At 39.0% G+C, this 27,845-nt stretch overlaps 1 protein-coding gene across 1 annotated transcript; it reads right to left on the bottom strand.

Moving 5' to 3' along the window:
* Positions 1-8: 8 nt before the first annotated feature.
* Positions 9-27,845, bottom strand: tbc1d2b (TBC1 domain family, member 2B). The gene is made up of 13 exons (XM_036576055.1): positions 27,393-27,845; positions 24,416-24,566; positions 22,857-23,010; positions 17,647-17,819; positions 15,892-16,118; positions 12,549-12,914; positions 11,266-11,376; positions 10,826-11,022; positions 7,831-8,325; positions 6,575-6,692; positions 5,342-5,527; positions 2,564-2,685; positions 9-2,353 (listed from the first exon to the last, which is right to left on the bottom strand). The coding sequence occupies exons 1-13, from the start codon at positions 27,729-27,731 to the stop codon at positions 2,158-2,160; spliced, it is 2,835 nt and encodes a 944-aa protein (XP_036431948.1). The 5' UTR covers positions 27,732-27,845; the 3' UTR covers positions 9-2,157.

Below are 27,845 nucleotides of genomic sequence, written 5' to 3' on the forward strand. Positions count from 1 at the left end.
GCAATGTGCTCGATGCAAAGGCAAAATTTAATGGAAGATCATGGCACTAAAATCAAATGATTAATGATTACTTTGTGAAAAAGTACAATGTTTTGGTAACATTTAAAGTATTACATGATTTCTAAATGTCTTGCATACAAGCATAAAGAGTCTTTACATTGATGTATACAGACCTGTGCAATGCATTGCATCGATGAGCAATGCAAATTTGACATGCTAGCTTATTCATTTACAAAAAAACAACAACAAAAAAAGCAGAGCTAGATAAGCCAAAAAGATACCTGTTGAATAACAAGTGATGGTCTTCATGCAATTAATATATGGCAAAATGTAAAAGCATACATAGAAATGCTAAATTTTCAAATCAAAGGGAAGTCCTCACTGAAAAGTGAAAATTACAATGAAGGGAATGCAGCTACAAAGATTGTATCACAACACTTATCACAAGTACACTGATTAGGTTTGAAAAAAATGAAGATATCCTCCATATCCGAGAGACCAGCTCTCAACAAGAAAATTCACAGTTTTTTATCATTCATCAACTGAAGGCATGTGTAAAATTTTCGTACACAGGAAGCCACGGGCATTTATGGAAGCTTCCAACGTAAAAGGGAAAAACTCATGAAAAGTAATTAAAGTGAAAACAAATCTACATTGAAGCCAATGTAAACACCTGTAAACACCTCTACAGATAAAAGTAGACAGGGAATGTTATATTCCTACTATAAGAAAGTATGTTAGGCCAGAAAAAGCAATGAACAGCAAAATAAATTGCTAAACATTCAATGCCCCTCATCAAATGGACCTTTAAAATCCAATTCCATTTTTAGGTTTACTGAAGCACTAAGAGTAAAAACTGAGGGCATGTAGCATGCATATTACATAGAATTCTGATCAACACTGCACATTATCAGTTAGATTATTATAAGCAAAAAAAAAAAAAAATCATACAATACTGCTCCCTGCTGAATAAGGCAGAACCAAATAAAACCTGTTATTATTCAGTGAGTGATGTACCAAAACACAGGATAGTTCATGTTAACATACATTTGATCTTGCACACAGGAAAAAAATCATTTCTTTAGTGCTATGAACTGTGAAGACACATTTATAGCACTACAGTAAAACTCAAGGCCATGACTATTAAGCAAAATTATCCTGAAATACAGCCATGCCATACTGTCACACTGATAACACATATGGCACCGACAGCACTGGATATATGGTAGAATCCTGACAATCGAGGACTCAAGCTAGGCCAAATGCAGTTGATTGCTAACAAAGGAATGCCACTCAAGCAGAAAATAAGCAGCCTGGTCTGACAGACTGCATGATTCGCATTGTCCAAGAACTGTTTTCCAGCAGCTAAGTGTCATCTCATGACTGAAGACAGGAATGTTCACTGAGCCTTTGCAGATACTTCATGTGCATGTAGGACAGAATTGGCTACTGCTCGTTTTACCATATAGCATCTCATACTTCCCTAAACTGAAATTCGCCCTAAAATAGTACGACCCTAATTTAAAGTGATTTAAGTGCCTCACACAACATAAAAACAGGGACAGAAGTACAAAGAATATGAAATTTGCATGAGCAAAACCTGAAATATTGTATATTTCACAAGTACACCATGATTCATAGAAAATAATGCAACAGTGCTATTTGAAATATTACATATAAAGGTAAACAACTGAAAGTAAACATGTTTTAAATCATATACACAAGAGTTTGCAATGAACCATGTGTGTTGATAGGTGAAGTGTTACACAGTACACAATGCTGGTGTACCAGAACTGCAAGCCCAGCATCACATGAAGGTACCTGAAATTTGATTCTTGGTCAATCAGCACCACCTAGCGCACACACATCATTCACAATATAAACCAATACACTGATGTGGATGTTAATACTGACTTGTAGAGAAAACTATAAAAAAAGACGATGTATCATTTTTCACTGACCGCTCAAGAAAAGGACATTGATAAGAAAAAAGAATGCTGGTAAACTAAAATGGCTGCATCACGCTCTTTGGTCCCTGCAAACCACTGTGCTCAGAAGCAGAGATTTGAAATCCTGTCTCCAAAACATTTACTATAAACAAAGCACTGTTTGATTGGCTGATTAGCTGTATGGGTCCAGTCACTGATTGGTGCTCATTTAGTTGTCTTCGTCATCATCACTAATAAGCGTGCGTCCGTCTTGGGTGGTCTCTCTCTCTCGTAGGAATGTCTGGCGAATGGCCTCCAACTCTGTGAGTTCCAGGCGAACCTTCTCCAAGTGAAAGGTGCGGCGATTCTGGATCTGCCTCAGGGGGAAGGGGTTCATGTCCACAAAGGCCATATTCATCAGCTTTCTGTAAGGGAAACACACAAACAAAGCTTCGTAATTGAAATATCGGAATTATTTATTCTTTTGGGGTACAAAAATGAACAGTAAAGCAAAAGAAAAATCTGACACTAGATGGGTTACTAAACATAACAGATCAATGTTGTAGCATACAGTTTGTTTTAAATGTCTAATAAGGTAGTACAATAACTTGGGATTAAAAAGATATACATCTTACCTTGCATCCAGGATTGTACGTGTAAAATATCGAAGATACTTAAAAATAGCCATGGCATCTTGCAACTTCAAAAACTCCTCTTCTTTGCACTTGAAGAGCGCAAGAGCAAAGCGAAATATGATCTGCAGAAACAAAGAAAAATAAGTTGTAAAAACAGTGACCTCCAGCATGCATGCATGTCACCCTGAAATAGAAAAAGGAATACTTAAAAGCAAATTCCGCCACAAAAAAGCCCTTAAATATAAAATTTGCAATTTGCACTTTATTTGAACCCTGCTACATAACACTAACCGTGCCATAAACTAAAATGTCATATGCTGTCATGAGTTGTCATTCAGTACTATAACAGTGTCATGTTATCATTACTGTTAATTGCTAAGATAGATGTTATAATGTTTGATGTCATGATGGCAAGTTACAGTACACTTACCAAAACTAATGTGACATAAGCTCTCATGACATCAAACACTATTGCATCTGTCATTACAATTATCAGTAATAACATGACACTGTTATATAACCGAACATCATCTGTCATGGCAACTCATGACAGCACATGACATTTTAGTTTAAGGCACGGTTATGTCAGTGTTATGTAGCAGGGTTCAAGTGATCCAAACTGACATGATCCATTGTTTACTATGTATCATTGGCTTTGCTATGTATGGCAGATGGAACTGTCTCTTCTGACTTTATTAATGTTATTTACTTGCAATGGTTGTAATAGAATGAATTCGGCAACACATAAAAGCATCTTAAAGCAGCACTATGTAAGGTTTTTTAGTTAAAAGTGAGTCAGGAGGAAAAAAAAAACACTAAAGTATGGTGTGTGTGGGCTGCTGCAAGACGGACTGAAATAATATTTTAGAAGTCGGAGGAGTTGGGTTGGATTTTGCGGGAGTTTTTCGGACCACGCCACACGTCTTTACATATTAACTACATGCACACAGTTCCAAAGGTCCACCTCAATGTTTAGGTCTCAAATGCAGAATCAACAACTGATGAAGATATGAAGACATTAGCATTTAATTCACTTTCCTCAGAATTCGCAAACATCAGATTAATCTGCTTGTTGGGAAACAAAGCACCAACCCAACGTTACAAAATGTTCTTCTGTACACTGCATGCAATTACACATTTCCACCAGAGAGGTTTCCAAATCCCCAAAGGTTGCGTAGTTCAGCTTTAACAGCTTACTGCTAAAGCAACTACAGTTCTGGGTTAGAACATGGAACATTCTCGACTAGCCAAGTAAGCCTGAGAAAATATTGTCAGGTGATGACTGTGGGTGGCAGATTTCAGGCAGTGATCGAAGGATTTGTTGCCAAGTACTATTTTTTTCAGATTATATTCATTTTATGGGTGCACAATCAGAATCAGCCCATGTTTGCCCCAAACATGCAATTGACAGTCAGCCAATTGTTTTTTTGACCTATTGCAATTTTATGACGTAAATAACGTGAGTCAGGTAAGTGCACTCATGCTGTATTTGAATGCTGATGCTACACCTATACTTAAATGCCATAGCATTACTGTGCATGACTCATTGCACTAAACAGCCAGTTGCCTCTAACTTTCAGCATAGCACTTTATTTGATTCATGTTATTTAAAGGGCACCTCGTCAGTTTAAGAATGTAAAATCTCAGTTGGACCCACTGAAGAGAAAATGTTACTAATGTCACAACGTTGGCCAATAGAACATACTGGAAACGTGGTAGTGTGTTTCATGTATACATTTAGCCCCCCAGAGTGTTTATTAAGAAAACCTGTGAAAAAAATCGGAATTGGGCTGGTGCACCTAGTTAAGTTGTCCAATTACTTTTGCTCCCCCTAAAATGTGGGTATTATGTATAAAAAGGCTGTGATTTCTATATGATTTATTCACTGTAGATGTTCAATGTTTCATTTGAGTAGGTGCTCAAATGAAAGGTGACATTCTGCAGTTCAGGCTCAAGTCAGTGTTGAAATTAAATTTTCCGATGTGCTGAAGTTCAGAACTTACTAAATCAACTACTGCCCAAGTTATTTTCAAGCCACGGCTGCAGTGAAATCAACACTGTCCATGTCTTACAAACAGTCATGATACATAAGCCTCAGCAGAATGCTGCCGTCACTTTGTGTAGTCTTAAAGTCATGAAGATATCAGTTTTTCCGCTCCATTTCAGCTAATTTATCATGTGTCAGCCATTTAATCTGTGTCTAGAGGTCATTTAAAGTCTAAACATATAATTCTTCCTTCAGGCATTCATCAGAAAACTGTAAGGTACTAGTTCATCAGGAAACTGTAAGGTACTTGTTCCTGTTTTGTTTGTAACAGCTACTTACTCTCCATTTGGAAACATCAATCAAGCATGAGCTCATTTTATCAGCACACATCTGTTAGATTAGCTGGCACACACGTTTAGACTAGAAATAAACACAATCACAATTCAGTTTTTGAACTTCTTGGCCTTTGATGAATGATTTGGGGGCACACTGATGAGTTTTCCATTCAGTGAACACTATTCTTTGCTCATTTTATGTTTTTTTTTCTTTTTTTTAAACCAGCTGATATTGCTTGCTCTAAAGCTTGTTGTCATCAGCAACCGGAAACCCAAATAAAGTACAATAAGAACACAACAAGCATGACTATATGTGCACATTCATGCATTATGCACAAATGGCAACAACCACAACCACATGTTGGTAAGTATAGCTCGTTGCTGCCTCAAAAGTAATGCTACTACTATTGTTCCTACTCAAATACACAGAATGCTTGCTCAGATTTTCGTTCTTACCTTTGGGCCTTCATAAAGAAATGAATCCCATATCTTGAAGAGGATGTCGCTGACCACACTGTCCACAAACACCACCAGAAACCAGTTGAAGGTGATGAGGGAGAAGTCCACTTTATACTGCTCAAAATGAGCATGAAGTCTTGGCAGCTTCTCATTCATCAAGTCCTTAAACACACGCTGGTCCACCTACAGGAACAAAATAATTGTACTGTATTACAGTTTGATACAGAAATGTTCCAACAAGCTGCGTTTGCTGATTTTTGTTTTAATTTCTGCCTAATTCAACTGCTCAGATGTAAACAAAGTCAATCAAAGTGTCCTGATGTGAAAAGGTGCATTCTATAGAAATATATCACCTTGGACTATTATGATTATAGGAATCATGGATTGCAATGTCTACAATGCAAATATAGCCATTTTGATCAATCTAAAAAGACCAGCATGTTTTATATGTAATGTTAATAATGATAAAACTGTAATAAATCTGAAAAATATGTTTTTTTTAGGAACGGATTTGCCTTAACATGTCCCACAGGTACCTCTCCTCTATGAATGCATTTTTTCATTTAAATTGTGCTAAAATTTTATCTCAAATCTATCATGAAACAATGGGCATCTCAGGCATCAGACAGAGTATTTGTAACCATTTCATGTGATAACTTTCTGTGATGTAGCTTTTAGAGCCATTAAATGCTTCAGATGTCTGGCTCCTATCACCACCACTGTGAACAATTCTGACTCAGTACGTTTCTCTAGAACAGAGCACTTCCCATTAAACCACTCTGAATGGCTTTGTTTACATTTTAATAATTGAATTCTATAGAAATTAAGAAAAATCGAAATTTCCCTTCAAAAGATACCCCAGGATTTTCATGGGAACAATGCAGACAGATGGTTTTTGATAAAAATTAAATAATAATGCTACACATATAATTTAATTTACAACAAATAAAATAATAATAATAATAAAGCAGAGATACATTTTAGAGGAAGCACTGCTCAGACACTACAGTGAATATGTTAAAACAGCACTGAGCCAAGGGCACCAGCACCACAATAAGGGGAAAAAATATATCAATTTTGTTATCCTTATTGCTACTGAATCATACAGACCTAATAGTCACATGCTAGCAGTACTCAGTCCATCTGACTGATGCTACTGTCCTGGCAGTAAATCTGGAGACTTTTCCACCAGTAGGTAAAACAGGAAAAAACATGGCCTTTAAATAGTACCTGTGAGCCAAGCAGCGTCTTGGTATAATAGTCTCGTGGCATGAAAACTTCCACAATGGTGATGAGACACCAGAAAGCCTCTTCCTGCTCCAGATAGAGAAGGGCTATGGCTGCTAACCTAAAGAAATATTAAATGCAAACAAATATGAAAGTGATTATGTCTATCTATGAGGCTTTTATTGCCTAACCCTGAGTGTAAAAGTATTAGTGCTCATTAGTGGAAGCTTTACTGAAGTTCAGGAACAAATCAGTTAAACTACTGGTTTAAGTCCTACAAACCCAGTTCCAAAAAAGTTAGAATAGGGCAATTTAAAACTAGGAATGTTGTTAAGTGTTCAGAAAACATTTTAAAAGAGGTGATGTAATCATGCATGAGTATAAAAAGAGCATCCAGAAAAGGTCTAGTCCATCATGAGCAAAGATGGGTCAAGGCTCACCACTCTGCATCAGCAAATAGTCCAACTGTTTAAGTACAATGTTTTTAGAATAATTTTCTGTCAAGTTTTGGCATCGAGATTAGATGACTACTTTTGAAACACAGGCATTCTGGATATTATTTTTATTTTAGTTTTATTCTTGATATTATACCATATTTTTGGTCATCACTCTGGAATCTTCAAAAAATTTATTTTTTCAGATTCTTAAGTTTCCTACAAATTACATTAAACCCAGGAAGGCCCACAGGACAAGCATACTGTCACTGTCCAAAGAAAAATAGAAAGCAGTGAATTGTAAATATATTTCAGATCTGTATTTAAAAGAAAATGTTCAAATGATGTAAATGAAAAATAAACATTGACAAAAATAAAAATGCATACAAAATACATGCAAAATACATACAAAACGTGATTTATTTAATTGAAAACACTGATTTAAAATGTTTGAATGATTATATATGTGATGTACATACTGAAGTCAATGTTAATGATTTCCTTTTAACTGAATAATTTGTGTAATTTCTGAAATTATTTGGGAACTGCACACTGTAGGCTGCTGGCCAAGCTAACCAGTGTGTGTCTGAGTCAACGACAATGTCAAATGTCATAGGTTAATACAGATTCCAAAAATATGTAAAAACATATAAAATACATATACAATCTATATTTTAAACTATGAATAAATGCTTTATTTATAAAGTTTATTATTATTATATTTAGTTGCAGTTAGACATTCCTGAAAGCAGAGGGTGCTGCAGCTTCCTCAACTTCCCCCTTCATTTTTCACATCCCTCAATATTCCTGTTCACTGAGAATTACCTGTTGAGGCCCTGGCAGTAGCCGATGTCTGGGTTCCTCCAGGAGAACGCCAGCAGCACGTTCCTGAGTTTCTGGATACCTTCAGCTGAAGGGGAGGCATAGTGCTTGTTATTGGGCAGTGTGCGCAGCAGATCTAGCTCTATCTGCTTAGAGGCCGGGTTGGGCTTGTCCCTCGCCGTGCACAGCAGGTTTTCATAATAGTCTGCCGGCTGGCTCTCTCGTATCTTCTTCACATGGAAATTAACGCACCAGCTCCAGACTTTAGAGCGATGCACGTGTGGCACACCACTGCGTATTAGTGACTTCAGCTCTGGAGAGCGAACCATCTCCCTGTTCATGGTGCCTGCGAGGTAGTTTTCCCACTTTACCCCAACAGACACCTCTTGGTCAGTCAGCGAGAGGGACTTGAGCTCCAGAGCTCGCACCTTGGCTACTAGTTTCTCCTCCTCATCATCCTCCTCTGGGACTGTTTTAAAGCCATACACATCGTACTCACTGAGAAGAAGACAGGAAAGAATATTGAAAAGAAGTCAAGTGGTCTTTGTCATTCCTTAAAATAACTTGTATGCTTTGGAACGAACTGAGGTTAGAGGTGGGTGATATGGCAAACAATGTAATATCATTAAGTTTTCACGATACAGGCTACGTCATGATATTTATTTTTTCTGACATCTGATAAGTTGGAACCGACAAAGTAGTGCCACATTTAATAAATACTATCAAAAACTATTAATCCAAAGATTATAATTCAACATTTCACATACTATGCTACACTGAATTCAGTTAAACAGGACTAATTAAGCTCTCTTTTTAATCAAACATGCAGCTGTGAAGTGTTTAAGTACTGACGATATCCACAATATGCTTAGAAAAGCATATTGTGACATATTGTAATGTAATTTATAATCATAACAATAAATATTGTCATATTGCCCAGCTCTAATTGAAGTGTATGAAACCCAAGCACAAGAGTATGTTATTTACACTGTCCTATGGAAAGAAAAATTACAGAACTTGCAAAATCAAGATAGTGTGAGAAAAGAGGCAGAATAGACACAGTTTCCAAATTCCAATCCATCACGGACATCCAGGGAGAGCAACAGTGGCTGCATGTTCCAACCAATAAATGTGTGTGTATGTATATATGTACACTGTATGGACAAAAGTATTGGGACACACCTCTTAATCATTGAATTCAGGAGTTTTATTCAGTCCCATTGCCACAGGCGTACAAAATCAGGCACCTAAGCCATGTAGTCTGTCTTTACAAACATTTGTGAAATAATGGGTCATTCTAAAAAGCTTACTGAATTTGAGCATGGTACTGTAACAGGATGCTACAATTGCAACAAGTCAGTTTGTGACATTTCTTCTCTCCTAGATTTTCCATGATCAACTGTGAGTGGTATGATTGAAAAGTGGAAGCGTTTAGGACTAACTCCACCAAGTTACAGAGTGGGGTCGCCGAGCGCTGAGGCACACAGTGCAAAAAGGTCGCCAACGCTCTGCTGATTCGATAACTGCAGGGTTCCAAACCTCTTCTAGCATTAACATCAGTACAAAAAAAACTGAGTTTCATGGCATGGGTTTCCATGGCCGAGCAGCTGCACGCAAGCCTTACACCACCAAGCACAAGGCTAAGCGTCAGATGGAGGGGTGTAAAGCACATCGCCACTGGACTCTGGAGCAGGGGAAATGTATTCTGTGGAGTGACAAATCACGCTTCTCTGTCTGGCAATCTGATGGATGAGTCTGGGTTTGGCGAATGTCAGGAGAATGTTTCTTGCCTGACTACATTGTGCCAACTGTAAAGTTTGGTGGTGGAGGAATAATACTATAGGGTTGTTTTTCAGGGGTTGGCCTAGACCCCTTAGTTCCAGTGAGGGGAAATCTTAATGTTTTAACATAGCAGGACAATTTGGACAACTGTATGCTTCTAACTTTGTGGGAACAGTTTGGAGAAGGCTCCCTTTCTGTTCCAGCATGACTGTGCCCCAGTGCACAAAGCAAGATCCATAAAGGCATGGTTGGGTGAGTTTGGTGGGAAGAACTTGACTGGCCCACACAGAGCCCTGACCTCAACCCCATCAAACACCTTTGGGATGAACTAGAACGGAGATTGTGAGCCAGGCCCTCTCCTTCAACATTAGCGTCTGACCTCACAAATGCTCTTCTGAATGAATTAGCAAAAATTCTCACAGACACACTTCAAAATCTTGTAGAAAGCTTCCCAGAAAAGTGGAACCTGTTATAGCTGCAAAAGGGTGACCAACTCCATATTAATGTTTATGAATTTAGAATGGGATGTTATAAAAGGTCCTGTAGGTGTAATGTGTAGGTGTCCCAATGCTTTTGTCCAGGTAGTGTTTGTATAGGTCTCCTGTGAACACTGTTCAGTGTAGTCATCTGAAGGTGGTGAAAGTATTGATTTAACCCCTTAAATGGCCAGGGCCCACCAGCAGGCCCAGAGTTTTATTACACAAATCTATACCCTAAGAATAGCTCAACCAGTTTGCATTGAAGTCCCTGTAGTTACTAAATAATAAGCCTTAGTGTGTAATAAGTCTGAGATTTTAAGGGGATAAAACCCATTTAAAGGCTGCATTTAACGTGTGGGGGATATAATCACAGATTCAATCATAGTAACATTTGGCACACAAGCAGCTGGACTTCAGCTTGTTGTACTACAGATGATTTAAAAGGTCACTCCAGGAAAATGCATTAACAGCTATTAAAAATGTGTCCTGTTAATAATTTATTGCATTGACCTGTTACTAACCTATTCACTTTGACAGCCTTACTCATATCATGACGTGTATAGGCACAAAACTGCAGTAACATTCCAGAGAAGGCAGAGAGGTCTCGACTACTAACTTGGGGTTAAATCTTTTAAAATTCTTATCCATTTGTGTTATGCCAGTGGTCCAAACATGTGGGCTACATGGTATGATAGAGGATGATGTCTGAAGCCAGCAACAAAAAACTGTTGTCCTACCTGACAGCATGGGGTTTGAAAACAGTGTGTTCCTGCTGGTCAGAGCTCTCCACCTCCAGGGCATCTTCCAGCAGTCTGGATATGACTTCGTGGGCTGGACCTTGCTCAGATGAGGAACATACCGGAGTCTTCATCTCCTGCAACAGCACCAGGTACTTACTCTCCACCTGGCACAGCTTGGCCTCCAGAGCAGTGTACTGTACAGACAGAGAGAATGTAGAGTTTAAGAAGAGGAAGAAAGTCAGAGAAAGACAGGACTGTTTATCAAACAATACACACAAGCACAAACATCTGTGCTACAAAACGGGAAATGAAACGACAGGGCAGCACAAACCTATATATCAGATTCTAAATTAAGCAAAAGAAGCTAAGGTGCTTCCTGCACAACTTCACCTTCTAGTAACACACACAAAATCTCTCTCTCTTTCCCTCGGTCTTACCTTCGCTTCCAGGGCCTTCTCTCTAGCTTCAGCATTCCTCCGCAAGACTGTCAATTCCAGGATTTCTTTGTTCAGGAAATTATTTTGCGATTTGTAGCCATGAAGGCTGTCCTGAAAGAGAACAATCACCCAGCATATTAAAATAGGACACAAGAAAGTGTGCACTGTAAACTAAAAGAACCCTCCCTACCAGCAATTCCAAGTCTTACTGTTTCTAAAGTGCTCAGGAGATCAGTGTCATCAGGACTGCTAGTAAAGCTGAACCAAACTTACCACTGGATTAGTTTGTAAATCATTCAGTTTCAGTCAGATGTGAAACTAAAATATTAAGACTATTTGACTAAAATTGCATGAATTACAAACTAATCCGGTCTCTTGTAGCTCAGTTCAGAAGGTAATTTCTTACAATGTTACTATCAAAACATTTCAATACAGAGTTTCCCCTATCATAGAAAACAGCAGGCAGACGACTCCGTAATCTTGATTGTATATTCACTAATCCAATCAACAATTCTTCTTCTTTCAGCAAAAAGAACAGCGCAACTATAAGAGCAAGATACTGATTGGTATCTGTGGTTGTTTACTTTTGTGCCAATGTGCAGTTCTTATTTAGACACGGTTTGTAATGTCTGGCTGCTAAAATGTATACAAATGTAACATATTAGATCAGAAGTGGTAACCGCACATTTTCCCTGCCTGCACTACACTCCTATATTAATCAATTAGGCAATGACCTCAAGAAGCAAGCGGAACAGAAGCAGTCAGGCACAAACGAAGCACAAATTCACATAAGCAAGTTTGAAAAATCAATGAATCAAGACTAAGTTATTGATATATATTGATATGTTTCAGTATTTAACTATTTATCAGTATGTCTTGGAAAGCAGGCAGGGCTGACAGGACAATTCAGTACTGCATGTGTTGATGAAGCAAAACCAGGATTGGAGTTTGAGATCACGGATCACAGCATGGAATGTGGGGGAAAAAAGGATGAAATCTACCTAAATTTCATGACCACTGTCAATAATTAGCAATACATTGATAAGTGGCCCCAACCCTAAATGTCACATTTGCTTAAAACTATATTTTGCAGTCCAAGCCCATTATAATAGCCTGTGGGCTTCAACATGCAGTGCCCCACCCATCAACAACCAATACTGCCTACTAAGGAATTTTCTAGAAGGAACATTAAATACGAATTTGCTAATAATTCAACAGTAAGAACAACTCAATAATCTACACCAGGACTCTTATTCCATATTCTCAATTAAAGATCTCATTACCCTCAGATTGTCCAGCTCCTGCCGTTCTCTGGCCGTGGGGGAGCTGCACTCTGGCAGCTCAGCATTACCCTCCTGGCTCTGCTGGGACAGCTTCATAATGACCTCATCTTTGGCCTGGATGGTCTCCATTAGCATGCCTAACTGATCATTAATCTCCCCCACTTTAACCTTCAGGCCTTTCAGTTCCTGCTGCAGGCTCTCCTTCTCAAGGGCCAGCCGCTCCATGTGACCACACAGGGCCTGGATCTGCCCGTCCCGCTCTGCCAGGGCTGCAGCTGCATCCACCTCCCCCGGCACAGAGCTGCCTGCAGGCCAATGCTCACATTGAGAGCTCCGCAGCGTCTGCTGGAGAAGCCTGACCAGCTCCTAGCAAAGGTGAAAACACAGTTTCATTACAAGCCAGTCACAAAGAAAGCTAAGCAGAGTCAAGCAAACATTAACATGTTAGCCCACACCAAAAGAGCTGATGGGGGAAAAACATTAAGGCTCTATTCTGTGCTTATTGATCAGGAGCCTTAATGTCAAAGTTCATGAGAACACACTTCATTCAGTTAGGGAACTGCTGACCCCTTTAGTTAACACTATTTCTAAGTGGCTACTGTGTAAGTCTGGATGAAACCACAACTAATTAAGAAAGATAAGCACTGTGATTAGGAGGGTCAAGGGCCATGTTGCTCCTTACTGTCAGTATCAGCTTAACTAACTGGCATAAGGTACTATTAATTGATAATAGAATGTAATTTGCAGTTTCAGAACAAAAAACATGTTAAGAGAAGGTAAAAGTCTAAAAAACAAATGCTAGTTGCTCTCATGCTGTGTGGGATCACAGCCAGCATTATTGGAGCTTCTAAGAAAAGGACTGTCCTGACCAGAAAGCCATAATAAATAAGAGAGGAATCTGAACCTAGATTAGCACTTCTGACTCTGAGAAGCTGATCTCTTTCTAAATAAACCATAAACCAATTTCATTTCACAAAAATTACTTACTATTTCTTATTTTATTTTATACATTTTGGGGATTTCTGTTTTCTTCTGCTTTTAATGCAAACTTCCCTGAAGGCTGTTTGCATAATGGCACAGCAATATTCTGTAAAAGCAGAGCTACTCTGTATCTAAAGATCTCTTTAAAAGATTCCAATTTGTTTGACTAACATAAAACTTCAGTATTTCAAAGTGTCTCCACAAACAATACTGAGTGTTGAATATCTTATTACTGAATAATTACTGCTGTTTTCTGATTAGTTGGTCCAAAGTAGATTCATCTAAAGAATCCTGCTCTGATCTTCTGGAGGTTTGCTCCTGTCATGTGTTATCTAATTTATCCTTTTTCATTCACCTGTATACTATGCTTTTAATTTCAGTCTCTAAGCTATAATGAATTTACACTGCAATGCTCAGGGCACAAGTTTGATTTGTTAAAACAGTTGATTAGACAATCTCACAGCACATGCACTCATCACATTCCATTACCGTACGTAAATTAACAACACTTCTAAGAACATACTGAGAATCCAGATCATAAATGAAATTATTTTCAAATCAATTAATGTGTAGTGGAGATAAATGTTCTAGTGTTTTGAATACGAATTTAGTCAAATAACCATTAATCAAGCCCATAGATGTTAGATGTGAGCTGGAATAAGTGGTGTTGTTTCTGCCCTTGCTTGTGGTTATATCTGCAAGACCTTACATTATAACATTCATAATCAGTAAACTAATAGATAAATGAATCTACGGTACCCGGCATGTGGCTCTCTAGGCCCCTGATAAACATCTCTGCTGAAACATCAACAAAAAAAAAAGAACATAAAAATGAAAAAACAAAAAAAACATGCCACCATAGAGCCTAATAACTGCACCACAGTCACTCAGTAACACACACAACTGTCCAACCTAATAGGAAATGTATATATTCAGAATAGTCACACAGTGGTGATTTTATAGTAGCACCGATGGTAAGATTACGAGTAGCGTGACCAAAACAATTCACACATGAACACATACACATACACAGTCTAACAGGAATTCCCCGTCTAAGTACAGTAGTGAAACAAATGGGGAACTGGCAATGCGAGACTCACTGCAGACAGTTTAAGAGTTCCTCAGAGATAGTCCTTCTGCCCAGATTTAATCCCAGCACAAGTGATACAACTCTGACAGTCCAGTAAATAAGACAACACATGTACTGCACTCCTCAACTGTGGGAACAGTTTACAGGGCTTTGAGATTACAGTGGAAATCCCCAATGCAGTTCCACAGAACTTTTTTCGATATTTTTCTGTACTTCAACGGGCAATTCGGGGGGCTTCCTATTTATCCATACTTCCTATGCAGTATGGATAAAATTCAGTATCGCAGTATCTTCCAAAAAATCATGATTTTTTTTTTCCTCTTAAAACTACATCCTAAGGTGAAATTCTACCTACCTCACAGTATTGTGAATGTAAACCAGACAGACACTACATTTATACAAAGGAAACACTCTTAAAAATGAAGGTGCTAAAAAGGATTCTTTGCATGATGCCACTGAGCAAAAGTCCTCAAATCTGGTCCTGGATTTAGCAGTCACTGCATGGTATGAGATTAGGTGACCAATCACTTACATCAACAGTTTGTGCTGGTGAATATAAAATTCATGACAGGAAAATGGATTTAAGGTCCAGATTTGAAAAGCTCTGCCACAAAATAACCTCTTTTGGTTTTCTAAAGAATCACTAAAGAATCTTATTTACCAGTTTGGTAAATAAAATGTGTAACGGTGAAGAACCTTTTTAAAGAACTTCCATATCATGCATGATGTAAAGGTTCCAGGAAGAATCCTTAAATTGGTATAGAAGCAAAACTTAGTACGGCTGTACTGTATACGTTCTCAGTAAAATAAATAAATAAATATGTAAATAACACTTATTGTAACTGTTATATAACTGACAACAGGCTCTGTTTCAAGACGGCAGAGAGGGTAGAACATACTGCACCACTGCCCATTGTAATGGTACTGGTCAGCTATTTGCTTTTAACAAATCCCAACTGCAAATAGGGATTTAAATAATCCCTTAAATCATTTCTGCAGCTCGCTGCTAAGATTTACAGTGTACACTCTGAAGAAGTCAAAGATCATTGAAGACTAGTTAAAATTCTTGAGAATCACTCAACCTAGCAAAAATAACTCTGTGATCAACAAAAAAATTATGAGTGCAGAACATATATTTATTTTACTAGTAAAACAAAGAGAGACAGTAAGTTTTCATTGTTTTTTTCCTTGATTAAAGTAAAGCCAGTTTATATGACCTTCTAGCTATTCACCCATTTATTCAGCTTCTCCTTCACACCCCTCTTTCTGTACCTTCTGACTGCTGAGCTCCTCCTGGAGGCAGGTCTGCACCTCCTGCATGCGGCGCAGCTCCTCCTGCTGGTTCTGCAAACGCAGCTGCAGCTCCAAGGCCTTACTGCCGTTAAACTCCACCGGCGACGTCTCTGCACTGCGGCTTGACTTACCCGAGCCCACGTGGAATGGCCGTCTAATGCGGGATGGGTTCCGGAAATCGAATGTAAATGCTGAACCAAGGGAGTCTGTGGAAAATAACAAGATCGAAAGCAGAAGATTTTAACCAACTTAACAACTTGGCTACAGATTCAAATATACTGCCGATCTAAATTTTGGGATGCGTTGTCCTATTTTGAAAATTTTAGAGTCATGTATTATTTTCACCTCTACTTTTTAATTAAACAAGAAAAATACCTGCAAAGGTTTTGTTACCATATTAATATTTTGGGTATATTTTATAACATTCAACTTCATCTTTCATCATTCTCAAGTACTGATTCAAATTTTGTCAAATATTTATAGTACTATGCAAAAAACAAAGATTTAATTTGTGTAATTTCCAGTCAAAATGGCCATTAAGTACAAGTTATTCAAGTACAACATTAACATTTTCAGCCTTTATGTTTTTTCACTTTGTCTTTAATTCAGCTTCTGTTCTTTTTGGGAAACTTGCTTTCAGTTTTTCGAAGAAATCTGCAAGGATATTTTTCCACACCTCCAAAGTTCAGTCTTTTCTGCTTTTCGTGATCAAAGTAATCCCAAACACATTCAGTGATGCTGAGGTCTGGGTTTTGGGGTGGTCAGTCCATTGTTTTGAGAACATAAGCAGCTTCTCTGATTTGTAAAGTTTCTTCTTTTTTGCCCATTTCCTTTCCTCAGTAACAGCTTCTTGACAGCTACACATCCTTTCAGACTAGGACTGGGACAATATTTATCGTTATTGTGATAAATTACATCACAATATGTCAAAATATGTTTTTTTTCAAGCATATCGTCAGTACTTAAAACCACTTTCCAACTGCATGTTTGATTACAAAGACAGTATAATCAGTCCTGTTTAATGGGATTTAGTGCAGTATAGTATGTGAAATGTTAAATGTAAGAATTAGATTTTGTTTTTCATAGTATTTTTTAAAATGTAGCACTAGGTTATTTGTTCCTACTTACCAGATGTCAAAAAATAAATATTGTGACTTCTCTTGTATCATAAAAGCTTCTTAAAGTTTTGTTATACTACATTTTGCCATGTTGCCCACCTCTATTTCAGACCCATAGTGTTCAGCTGTGTTCTGTGGATTTTTTTTTTTTCAGATCTGAAGCAAGAGTATTTTTTAAGTTCAGTTTTGTTCTGTTTCTTCACATAATTTTCTTTGCAACTGGATTATCTTATATCTGATCTCTTGAGAAATATCTTCTAAAAAATGAACAACTTCGACCAGAAACTAAACGAATGGTCTTTAACACAGTACTGCACGTGAGTTTGTTTTCCCTAAAATAAAGAAATAAACCTGATTAAGATAAGTTATTGCAAACCAGTAAAATAAAACCGCTTATTTGAATTAGAAGAAATACATTTTGAAAGCTAAATGTGTCCAGTGCACGTTTAGAGACAGACGAAAACGGTTGCATAAAAACACGCTAGCATCACCAATGTATATGCAAGGTGTCACTAAACAAAGAAAAGAGGAAGCAATACTATACATTCTGTAAGCTCTGGCCCTGGTCTTTCCACAGCAGCAATAAGGGGAAATGATTGAAAAAGATGTTTCTCACGTCTGTGGAAGTGCGATGGGTTCTCTCTGCGTGGGCTCTCGGTCGGGGGCTTATGTTCTGGTGTGTCTTTGGTAGGAGGATCAATCATCTCCCACTCCTCATTGCTGGCTGTGTAAAAAACACTGCGTCTGTTCTCTCCACCTCGACTGGGCCGTAAGTGAGACATGCTGTTCCTGATGGAGAGACAGAGGAAAGGACAGTGAAAGAAAAAGACGAGAGAAAGAAAAAGCGCTGTGGTTAAGCAGCTCAGGGTGACGTCTGCTGATGCATAAAAGCACCGCGGGTGTGAATAATGGTGTGAAGAAACAAAGCCTTTTGATGCACTTTCCACATTCATACAAGCAAAAGCATAGTTTAACAGAATAAGTAACAGAAGTACTCACAATAAGGCTACAAAACATGGCCAAAATACCATATTGTGATTATACAGCTACATATTGCAATTGCAATATGTCTTGCAATATATTTTGAACGCACTAATGCAAAAGGTTTATATTGTGAAAACTATTAAGAATTAATATATTGTGCAGCCCTAATTGCCAATACTGATTCCATGATCTTACATCGAGAAGTTATCATCCACCTAGAAATAATTCATTTTAGACGGACAACAATAATTCAAATCGTGATATGTAAACATTAGGGGTGCGGGAAAAACTTGATTCTTAGATGCATCGCGATGTGGACGTGGACGATTCTGAATCGATTGACAAATGTCAAAAATCAATTTTCTAAATATTTAATTTATAACGTAATGTTGACGGAATGCAAAAGGCGGAAGGGGCAGCGCCCGGACGGTCTGTGGCGGCAGATAACAAAAACACAACTGGATGAGTGAGAAATCCGACCAGCATCCTCTGCATTAAAAGCCAGGTTAGGTCAGGAGTCACAACCCAAATGTTATGAAGAGCCATTTTGTCCTTTCAACAAAAATCAAACCACCTTGGGAGCCACAATATTTAATGGCCAGTATGTCTCAGTATGTGCTGATGGCCTAGTATAGACTAAACAATATAAACGAAAACGCAGATTTACTTTGATCTGCTTTAAGCTTTAGCTATAGCCGCTCTCCTCCCATTTCCGCCAGGTAACTTTTCTTCAAAAGTAGAGCAGCTTATTGTAAAATGTCTCTCAATGTTCGACTGTTTTACGAGGCTGAAGTCGCTTCTTATTCTCCAGCTTCTTGTTCGAATTTTTCCATTCCACCTTAAATTCTGACTGAGGGGCCAGAATGTAAATGCGGCACCATTTAAGGTGGAACGGGAAAATTCGAAAGAGACACGAGTTCATCTCCGCAACTGTTTAGCGTTTGACAGTCTCGCGTTGCAGATTTAACAGACCAGGAAACCAACTGTGCTGCTTATCATTGCTAGGTGACTTGCAGTCTGCACAGCAATTCTCAGTCGTCATAGGGCTTTCGCGCTATGTTGCACACATCTCGTCTCAAAGATATTTTACTGACACAGCGACCGCCACCACCCCCACCACCTGAGGTGCATCGATAATCGTTTATAATCGCAACGCAGCCCTCTGAATCGTAATCGAATCGAATCGTGAGGTGCCTAGAGATTCCCACCCCTAGTAAACATACATATTATGCATATATCTAATGAACAGCTACAATAATTAATAATGTTGCCATTTCTACTTTAATTGTTATCAACTTTTGATATTGGTAGATACCAATATATGTGAAATATATCATCACTGCATTTCATGTGTGCAGATGTGAACGTAAATAGCAGCTTGGCTGGCCAATCACACGATTGTCTGTAGTTTAGGAATACATTGAGTGGTTTATGTTGAGTTTAGTAGTTATTAAAGCCTCCCCCTAAGCAAAAGAACCAACAGAAAAGTAGTGACACATTAGTTTTGACTAAGGCGTGACGTATGGATTTGTGGTACAACCAAATTTAGTAAAAGAAAAGTTCAAAACTAAGCAGCATTAACTTGTGACTTAGTAAAAACTTCGTGCACAAATTTAAGTACAAACTTACGCATTACTGGTCCAAGTCCTGAACACCTGTGCCTTGAGATGCCACTAACAACGGGCCTCACCAACATATTCCCAAATTTTTTTCTTAAATTTGTTTGTGAGAAAGGTCCTAATAAAACATCTAAGTGTAAGTGGGTTTTAAGAAGAAATTTCTTCTTAAGAACGGTTGGTGAATGAGGCCCAATGAGTTCAGGTCTTTCCAAACATGCACTGCTTGGACAACAGTGTGCACAGCCTCAGCCCAGGGAACACGTCTCAGCTAAAAGATCTGGAACAGCAGTGCAGACAGAAGGTAAAATGTTTTTTGGAAGTGTAGAAGGGAGAATGAATCTAACAGGCAGTGTCAGGTCTGCCTGTACTAGTGTTGCACAATGTACTGAAAGTTTGGTGTCTTTTCAGTACTACAGTGTGGTAAACATTTCCATACATACCATATGATCCTATTCTTCTAGAAAATATTAACATTAGGTATTACTCAGTATCTGGTTGAGATGAAATACTATATTGTACAATGGGGTCAAAATGAAATGAAATGAAATTAACCTTTTTTAGCCAACTGTGTCTGAACACATCGGAATTAGACCTCCGCATTTCACCCATCCGTGCAGTGAAACACCACATACACACACTAGGGGGCAGTGAGCACACTTGCCCGAAGCGGTGGGCAGCCCTATCCACGGCGCCCGGGGAGCAGGTGGGGGTTATGCAAAATATAAGTATTTTAATTAATGGTCTCAGAATTTTGGACCTGCAGCACGCTGTGAAAAAATGCTTTAAGTTAAAAGAGTAAGTAGGGGGCTCCCGAGTGATGCAACCATCTAAACGCCCTATCATCAGAAGATCACAATCCATGCCACAGCCTACAGCCATCCGTGGCCGAGAGTCCAAAAGAGCACAACTGCTCCCTCTGAGTGGGTAGGATGGTCCCCTCATCACCCAGCGCAATGCTGGCCAGTGCAGGCGTCTGTAAGCTGACATAACAGAACAGGCGGTTGGTGCTTTCCTCTGAGCGGGTTCAGCTGTCCAATGATGTTGTGTTAGCAGCAGTTCAAAAATATGCAGTGGCTGGCTTCACATGACTCTGAGAAAGCTTGTGTTAACCTTCACCTTCCTAGTGCTGGTGCTCCTAACATGTGCGTGAAATTGAATACGTCTGAATTTTCCAAAGCATCATTTTGCTAAGAAGTAGAGATATTACACTTGGTACTGGTATTGAAATCAAAATTCTCTTATCGTGACCAAACTAGTCCACACTACTAAGTTGTGGCGGCAGCCACCTGATATCTGTTGCGCAGGGATGGATGGCAATAGGAAACCGCATGCAGGCAGAATCCTTGTTATCATCATACATAATTTCTAGACTTTTTTCTAAGAGAATGAGCTAGTGGTGGATTCCTCCAGCCAGTTAAGTTTAGACCATAACAACATGTCCCAGCATGTTGGTTGCTTATCTTAAGTTTGCTGGAATCAGAGAGCATGAAAAGCATCAAGTGAAGCATTAAGACACATGAGCTGACTTCCCGAGAGGAAAACACTGATAATAGCACTGATAAAAAAGCAAAAAACAGAGTGGGGCATGTCTGCTGAGGATGTCTAGACATTCATAAGAAACTGTCCTGAAAATTCCACTGCTTTTTAACAAGCATCTCTTTTGTCTAAGAAAAGTCAAGGGGGTTTTTCAAGAAGCTTAGCTCTGCATTCACTGAGGTCATGGTGAGTGTCTGGTGTTTGTGCCAGAGAAGACTACAGCTCAATAAAGATAAATACAAAGCTTAAAGGTGTTACAGTGTTAACCAGATATACAGACAATGTGTTGTTATTTTCTGCCCTTGCATACATTACCATAGTTACACGGCTGGCACATTGAGATAATGAAGAAACAACTGTTCTCAGAAGAGAAAAGAGGACACACAGTCAGGGGGAAGTTCATGCTCTAATAACACCCAAACTGAAGATGTTACAGCTTTTAACTAATTTGCAGGATGATGTGTGTAGACATTGTGTGTCATTATCTCACCCTCAAACAGCAGATGTCACATCAGTATGTGCAACCAGTTCTGCTTTTGACATGATTGGACAACCCTGCTTGCTCAACATCATCATGTTTGGTCTCTTTTATTTGGCACTACAGCAAGTTTGTGCACTGCAGCTTCCAGTTCCTAAAAGCTTATGTCAAATACTGCTTTGAATTTCTGTTCACCATATTGTTTGTCTAGCTTGAGCTTTTTGGCATGCTAAATCATTGCGTCATCCAAACAGATGTGTCCAAAGCAGCTCTGATGAAGTGCAGGAAGTGTGAGCTTTAGTGAAGGCAGCGCAGTCAAAGACCATTTACAACCGTTCTACTTAGTTCAAACTGCAGTCCCACAGTAAAAAACTATTTAAAAAATAATTAAGTATTCCTACTTTAGAAATTTACAAGTATTATATCATGATGTATTTAAACCCAAGCTCATTAATTGAGATTGTAATTAGCTAAATTAGGAGGTGTGTCCCAAACCCTAACCCCTAAATTTCAACTTGAAAATACTACTTACATTTGTGTATTTGCAAATTTTTGTAAAGATCTGAGATTTTTGATGGTTTAAACTGCAGTTGAAACATTTCAGATTTATCATAAGTTTAATTTTTAAATACAAAAACTTTATTCAAAAATGCTGTCTCACATTTTCATGTCACTACCAAAACACAGAGTTGTAGTCCAATAGGTGGAGCCTTATTTTACCCACAATGCTGCATTTTAGAGCAACAAGTGAGACTGCATCCTTGTCCCTCATGGCCACATAGTGAGCGTTTAGTGTCAATGTTTTGAAATAAATATGTCCTAAAAAGAAATATAATATGATTTTATGTACGTACATTTTTGATTTATGCTCAAATTCAGCTAAAGTTGTCACTACTGAAACATTTGGAAAGGTTTTAGAAGTGTTATGATTAATTTTTGTCATTACAAAAAACAATGTTTAACTGTTTAGTTTAATACAATACCTATACCAAATGTATGTATAAAGATAAAGGATTTTAGTCTGAAGTCCAAGTCAGTTAAAAGTCCAAAATGTGTTTTAAACTCTGACTTTGAACCAATTCAGTACAATGATCCATATAGACCAGAAGGTTCGATTCAGTGGCATGATGTGTGATGTTAGCTGCTCGGGCAAAAAACAAAATGCATTGGTATTTATAAAACAAATGAATGCATTCTCTCAGCCCTTACCTCAGCTCAGTGCTCCACTGTTTAAGGGAAAAGTTAAGGGTTGCCGAGTTCCTTGCAGTCTGGAGTCCAACCAAGCCATTAGCATCTGCCTCCACTGTAAAATCACTCCGGACGCTCTCCATACTTTCATTGGGCTGGTCAAGGAGCACTGCATCTGAACAGCAACACAAAAGACTAAACAGTTACATACTGACACATAATGCTATTTACTAGCTACAGGCCAGGGCCTGTGTTCCAAATGATCAAAGCAGTAGTCCTTGTGACTGGCCCTGCTCTTAGTCACCATCACTCACTGTGTTGCAAAAACAGTTTGAGTACCCAATGGTTATAAGGAGCTGCACTAGCTGGAACCACAATGGGAAATGAGAGATGTTACAGTACCCCCAAGAGAACATATCTTCTGATAATGTTTACACAATCGACTGGAATATTCCAAGACTTTCAACCTGAACGAGTTAACAATAGCCAGATGTAGTGCCAAACAAGAGAAACTCAAAATTTGTAGTCCACTGAAACAATCACATACTCAAATGAGCGGTTTAGGAAGCGTGGAATTGAATTGTGTTTTCATGACATGTTTTCTCACTCTACAGTCGTATGCAAAAAATTGGGTACCCTTGGTCAAAATGTTTTGTTGTGAAAATAAGTTCTTCTACAGAGAACACACTTTAATTCAAAATTTAATCACTGAGTTTGCTGAATTTAACATATTTCGAAAAAATAAAACATAAAATGTGGCCTATACAAAAGTTATGGCAAATTTTATATTTATGTTTTATTTTTCCCTCAATATGTTAAACTCAGCAAATAAACAAAAACTGTGCACTACAATTTGCAGGAAGAAATGCCATATTCAAGCTTCTCTAAAGGACGTGTCATCTTATTTTCACTTAGAGAATTAACAAAGCATGTAATTTGACCAGGGCTGCCCAAAGTTTTGCCTACAACTACATATACATTGTACATGTGTCCTCACATGGTTAATATATGATATGTGTAGGGCCAGACGCCCAGACAGTTTACTTCCAACATCTAGCTAAACACAACAAAAAATCTGTACTGTATAGGGTGCAGAGTCTCGCTATGTGGCTTCCCCAAATATTTACATTTAGAGAAAGAAAGAGCAAGACAGCGAGAGAGACTTGAAGTGAGTAAGTACGACTGAACGTGAATTAGGATTTCATGTAGAGAGAGAGAAAAAGAGAATGAGAGAGAGAAAAATGATTATCATCATTAACCTTTCCTTGGTCTTTGTGTGGTTAAGGCATGGGCTGATCTAAGTAAACCCGATAGGTTAAATATTAACCCACTCTTCATCAGAACACATGTATCCTGTTGACCTCTGAGTCACGCCACATACTTACTAGAAACAGTCCAGAAACAGTGGATTGTTCAGAGTGAGCAGGCTGAGAAATGACCACATGCTGCAAACAGCAGTGGAAAACACTCCTCAGTAACAGTGGGAGAGCTGAGGATATTCCAGACCACTTTGTCATGGAGTGCATGTGTGCAAAATGATAAGGTGCAGCATATCTGTGAAGCTCTAATCAGGCCCTTACCTGCATCTTTGGCCACCAGGCCTGTGTGAGGGTACAGCGTGGAGGGTGAGCACCAGCTGTCTCTGTTACCGCATCCTCTCGTGTTACTGAACTCCCATCGCTTCTGCTGGAGCTGCTGCAGCCAGTACTGCATCACCTGCTTGTTGGGCGCCTGCAAAGTAAAAAGCATTACAATGTTTCCCCTACCACTGCAGGGTAGTGGGCGGTCTGACCAATAAAGAGTCTATATCCTATATTTTTCTTAGATGGTCTGCTCATGATGCTTATGTGTTTCAAAATGAGATATAATTTGATTTTACATGACCCTTTTCCAACTTCTCTTTACCACTTAGATGTAAACAAGCTGTTTTTGTGTTGTCTGGACTGAAGTGCATTAATGGGTGAGGCTAAACTGCTGAAGGGTGAACAGGCACATGACAATGAATTTGTCAAATGAAAGTGAGCCTATATGGACTAGGGAGTGAGTGGTGTGTTTTGAAACTATAACAATATTTCCATACTACATCAAACTTTTATTTTGAAAAAGCAAGGAAATTTTGATTTTCCATGATATGGGCCCTTTAATCTCGATCACCTGCCTTCTAACCCCATCAACAATTCTTCTTTTTCTCAGCAAGTGGTACTGCAACACACTGTTGTCTATGATGTCTGATTGCCTACTTTCATGCAAACCTCCTTTTTCCAACATTCTTTGTAATGATCGGCTGCCAGATCAACCTCAATCAACGATAATTCCACCACTTCTGCAATGCGATGCTACCGCTGTGGAACCTTTAATATTGGTCATGCATGACAAGTGGCACAGCTTGTGTGGTCACATGCTCCAAGTCTAATTTTTGATGCGTACCACTAATGGCGTGCTATTAGTTTCTAGTTAACACTTTAAAATAGAATGTTCATGCTTTATTATGCAGTCTGAAACCCATAATCATAACAGCAAAATGGCTATAGATCTTTCAACTTGTAGCCCCACTGTAGCAGCAGTAGTGTTATGAGGGTCATGCAGGCTAGGCTAACAATAATTATGGCACGTCTGCTCGTAGACCCCCAAACAACAATGACTTAATAACTTCTAAGGGCAACATTGACATTCAAGAGTACAAGACTGGCTCCGCAACTTCTTATGTAATACATAAATTAGTATAAAACTGAGGATTCATTATTGAACTTGGGTCAACTGACACTTTTCTAGTTCTGATGCAGATACTGCTGTAGTTCTGTTTTGGTTGGTAAACTTCCTCTGGACCTCTCACGTGGTGGGGCTTTTTCAATAGAAAACCATAAAGCTGTGAGGTATTTTTAACACAGATGTTATCTGGTACAACACAGCTGGTACAATAAAGCCATCTACCTGTCTCTTTTAGAGGAACACAGGGAGGTGTGAGGGTGATTGTACTCTTTGAGAGCGATCATGCGGGTTTCAGTCTCAGTTCCAGTTTGAGTAGCGTCTACCCATGAACCCAACAAAACACCTGATGTGTTTCGGCGCATGATTCCCTCAGCTGAAACTAGTTTTAAAAATAAAATGTGCTCCTGGACATTCAACTCAAATTCAAAGGAGCAAAGATATAAGCCCTTGTATGTTAACAGAATCCAAGCCTGCATCATCAAATCTTTACAAAGTCTACTTCATAAAAACGAGATTGTGTGTAGCAGGCACTGACACGGTTTTAATATCTGAGTAGTTAAGCTGTGACAACAGCTCGTGAAGGTGTTGCCTGTAGCTTTGCCATGTGTGACAACCAATAAATCAGCGCACCAATGGAGGACTTGGAGAAGGTGCTGTGACCTCAACTGCTCTCATAAATCTAAGGCTGGGACAGTGGCCAGTCAGCCAATGTTTGTCAGAGTGGCAGGGATATTTTGGCAAATCAAGCTGGGTTATTACAATGCTGGTCTAATAACTGTACGCAATATGAAGATACTGTTGCACTTGTTTTTCAGATGAGCTTTGCGTATGTAATGTGCCATGTGCCAAGCTTTATTTTAACATCAACTTAATTTTTTGATAGGCCTACACTCTTTAATACCAGCATTCAGCAGTTTGAAAAGACAGTTTTCGCAGTCTTGGGAAACACCAATTTTCAGCGAGTTTCTGCTCTAACATACCTAATTCAACCCATCAGCTAAGTTATAGGCTTATTATAAACTGAACATGGTCTGCTGCCTCAGAGAAAACACAAAAGTAAGCTGACTGTTATCCACAGAAGTCAGACTATCAGGAGGCAGAAGCAGTGCCATCCTAGGAGCCAGAAAAATGATACCTGCTCTGACAAAGTTAATGAAAAGTACAAGTCTATTAGGAGTGTAATCTGGTGTGTGGGGTGAGAGAAAACACACAGGACCAGGGCCAGGTCCAGGACTGAGAACCACCACTCTAAGTCAATGTTTTGAGGTGAAATAAGAATCCAGAGTGTCTGCTGTATCCCTTTAAAAAGAGGCCAGCTGACTGAGTGACTAAGAGATTCCCTCAAGCCTGCCAAGTGTACTAAGACTCTCTTTTACAGCTTTGTAGTAAGTTATGCACTTGATGTCAGGCTTTCTTCAAGTAAGCACATTTTCAAAAGTTTTACTTTGACACCATCTTAATGTGCATTTCCAAAAAGTGTATTCACTGTCTATCTCACAGTGACAACACAACAAGACTAAACCAAAATTTCAGACTAGACTGCAGTCAAATTATTATCAGTATGTTGGAAAGACAACGAAGATCAAGCAGCAGCTGCTGTTGTCTAGGCTAAAGACGGCGAGATACACAGGTTAACAAAAACATGGACAGGGATCCTTCATGGAGTTTTGACAGATCGTGCTCAACGCTGCAACAGTGTTTATTAGTAGCTGATTTCGTGTCCAGATCTGCTCTTCTGATTTCGAAAGTGATTCACAGTCATGCATTCATTCAAAGCAACTGAAGATATCTGTGAGAAATTAAGCAGCCTATAATGCACATCCACCCACAGCCATTTACTCCATTTACCTTGAGCAGAAACTCCTTCCCCGCCGTGCGGATCTCGAACTGGCCCTCTTCTGCCTCCACATCGTAGGTGAAACACGCATCGGCTATTTCTATGTACCCAAGGGGAAGGGCATCCTGAGGGGTCTTGAAATAGTACAAGTAACATTTCCTCGGGTCGTACACGAACCAGCGAGTTTTGAATCCCTTGAGGGGCCCCTTACCAACCAGCTTGTTCAGGTAGCCGCATAATTTCGGAGCCTGCTCCTTCGTGTTCTCACAGTCCGACACATCCACAGACTTGGTCGCAAAAATGCGAGAATTCCTGGGCGGATGGGCAGAGTTGTCATCCTCGTCCTGCATCTTTCTCGGAACTGTTGCCTTAGCGGATACACATTACCATTTCCATCCACATGACTGCGCGTTCGTTCTCGTGGCGCAGCAAAGGCTCACGGGAAATGTAGTGCGGAAGTAGTT

This window comes from Colossoma macropomum, unplaced genomic scaffold, assembly GCF_904425465.1.
Source record: "Colossoma macropomum unplaced genomic scaffold, Colossoma_macropomum, whole genome shotgun sequence".
NCBI classification, from domain to species: Eukaryota; Metazoa; Chordata; class Actinopteri; order Characiformes; family Serrasalmidae; genus Colossoma; species Colossoma macropomum.

What these genes read in the sequence shown, in the direction of transcription:
- tbc1d2b (XM_036576055.1), bottom strand. Translation starts at nt 27,731, where the DNA reads ATGCAGGACGAGGATGACAACTCTGCCCATCCGCCCAGGAATTCTCGC. An exon ending in GGAAGGAGTTTCTGCTCAAG is followed by an intron (nt 24,567 to 27,392) that starts GTAAATGGAGTA and finishes TTTACTTTGCAG; the next exon opens with GCGCCCAACAAGCAGGTGAT. An exon ending in AGAAGGCCCTGGAAGCGAAG is followed by an intron (nt 11,023 to 11,265) that starts GTAAGACCGAGG and finishes CTGTCTGTACAG; the next exon opens with TACACTGCTCTGGAGGCCAA.